Genomic DNA, 2,373 nt, shown 5'->3' on the forward strand with positions numbered 1-2,373 from the left:
CTGTCCCCCTACCCCTCCCATTCCCCATTCCCATTCCCCATTCCTATTCCCCATCCTTATTCCTGTCCTGATTCCCTGTCCCCTTCCCCCTCCCATTCCTCATTCCCCATTCCCATTCCCATCTCCATCCCCTCTCTATCTCTCTCTCTGTGATTGTATTGGACGGCCTTTGGGTGACTGTATTGGATGGTGTTTCTGGGAGACTATCAGTCAGTATTATCGGACTGTATTTGTGGGTGTATTTATTGGGCTGTGTTTGTGGGTATATGTACTGGACGATTCCAGTGGCAATATCTCTTTTCAGAGGATGGGGGACCTGATGCAGGAAGTTGTGCTGGAGGGGTCGCAATTTGAATCTCTGCGGGAAGTCAGTACAGAGGCAGTTAGACTGAGGGTGAGGGGTGGAAGAGGGTGTGGGGTTGCAGTCCTAGGGGTTGGTTCCTCTTGTTTGCTGCACAGATGAGCTCTCAGTCTGACCCAGCGAGTGTTTCTATTCCAGGTGCAGAAGTTGTCTACAGACTAAATGGGCCTGTTCCTGGTGTGTGACTGAGCACCGATGTGTGTCAGACAGAGCGCACTGTCATGGGCTGTCACTAGGTGCATTGCCTGAGGTAAGGCCAGGACAGGATTAATTCACTGATATTTGTCCCTCCATACAGCTTTCGCCATGACCTGCATAAACAATCAACTTGCTCCTGAAGACTGATATGGGATTGTCTCTGAACTGCATAGGATACAGGAGTCTCAACGAGGGAAATACTGGGTGTCTGGGTTTTGGACAGGGGTACACGGTTCAGGTTGTGTTATTCCAGATGTGTGACTGTGTGGGAGTTACTGGCTGCAGTGTGCCGAGCTGTGGTCAGTGATTAGGAACTGGAACCCTGGCTGATTTCCTCTCTCTCTCTCTCTCTCTAATCCAGTGATTTCTTGGACAGTGGCCAGGAACACGAAGCCTGGCTGATTTCCACACCTTCCCTCCAACTCCACCCTACACCCCCCCCCCCCCCCCCCCCCTCCTCTCTCTCTCTGTCTCTCTCTCTCTGTCTCTCTCTCATCCAGGGATTTTCCACCCCCCTCCACCCCCACCCCCCTCCACTCTCCACCCTAACCTCTCTCTCTCTGTCTCACTCTCTGGCTGGCTGTCCATCTCTCTCTCTCTCTCTCTCTAATCCAGGGATCACTGGACAGTCATCAGGAACAGGAACCATAGCTGATCTCCCCTTCTCTCTCTCTCTCTCTCTCTGACTATCCCACTAATCCAGGGATCACCAGAGAGTCATCACGGGCAGGAATCCTAGCTGATTTCCCCTTTCTGTCTCTCTGATCCAGGGATCACTGGAGAGTCATCAGGAGCAGGAGCCCTGGCTGATTTCCCCCCCTCTCTCTAATCCAGAGATTACTGGACAGTGATCAGGAACCCCACCCCTCCACCGACCAGGTTGAGGTGATTTTGTAAAATGAGATGGAAATGTGTTGCTGGAAAAGCGCAGCAGGTCAGGCAGCATCTAGGGAACAGGAGAATCGACGTTTCGGGCATTAGCCCTTATTCCTGAAGAAGGGCTAATGCCCGAAACGTCGATTCTCCTGTTCCCTAGATGCTGCCTGACCTGCTGCGCTTTTCCAGCAACACATTTCCATCTCTGATCTCCAGCATCTGCAGACCTCACTTTCTCCTCAGTGATTTTGTAACAATCTGAAGTTGTGAACTGACTCTTGATGAAGTATACTGATGTGCACAATTTAACCAGTGCCCCCCTCTCCATTACAGAACTCCAGCCAGTGCCCACAGGTCATACCAACATACATCGACCCCATGCCAACAGGAGGAACACTGGACATTTCAGTCTCCCTGGTCAACAGTCAGTTGCTGAAGGTAAACTTCTAAATGTATTTCCGTTTCGTAGAGCAGCAGAGAGGGGAATGGTGGGTAGCTTCTAACTTCAACAGTGTGGTTAGAAAGAGGCCTGGTGTTTGGTGTTATCTCAGTACTCCATCCCCCAGCCCCTTGGTCACATTATCTTTATCAGTGAGACTCTGATATCAGTTGGTCAGTGAGCACAGTGCAGCTGACAGGATATCGAGTAGTAACAGGAATACGATAGGACATGATGCGTGGTATTCAGTGTCATCGTTTACCTCTCAGTAGGACACCAATCAGCACTTCATTGTCAATACCATCCCTCTGAAGGAGCAGTTTACCTTATCCCAGTCCCTACCTGTTCCCCATCACCCTGCAGAATTATTCCTATTCAGATGATTCTCCGATTTCCACTTGAAAGCCTCAAGTGAACCTGCCTCCCCCACACTCTCACACAGTACATTCCAGACCTTAACCCCTTGAGTGAACCTAGCCCCCCCCCCCACACTCTCAGA

The 2,373-nt window shown here is 50.8% G+C and overlaps 1 protein-coding gene across 1 annotated transcript in view; it reads left to right on the top strand.

The window, feature by feature from the left end:
• The window catches only part of plxnd1 (plexin D1), a 114,914-nt gene that overhangs the window by 36,638 nt on the left and 75,903 nt on the right, over positions 1-2,373 (top strand). The window contains exons 8-9 of the mRNA XM_043708651.1: positions 500-611; positions 1,769-1,873. Coding sequence (XP_043564586.1) covers positions 500-611; positions 1,769-1,873 — 217 coding nt within the window. The remainder of the gene's footprint in view (positions 1-499; positions 612-1,768; positions 1,874-2,373) is intronic.

Source organism: Chiloscyllium plagiosum, chromosome 18 (assembly GCF_004010195.1).
Source record: "Chiloscyllium plagiosum isolate BGI_BamShark_2017 chromosome 18, ASM401019v2, whole genome shotgun sequence".
NCBI classification, from domain to species: Eukaryota; Metazoa; Chordata; class Chondrichthyes; order Orectolobiformes; family Hemiscylliidae; genus Chiloscyllium; species Chiloscyllium plagiosum.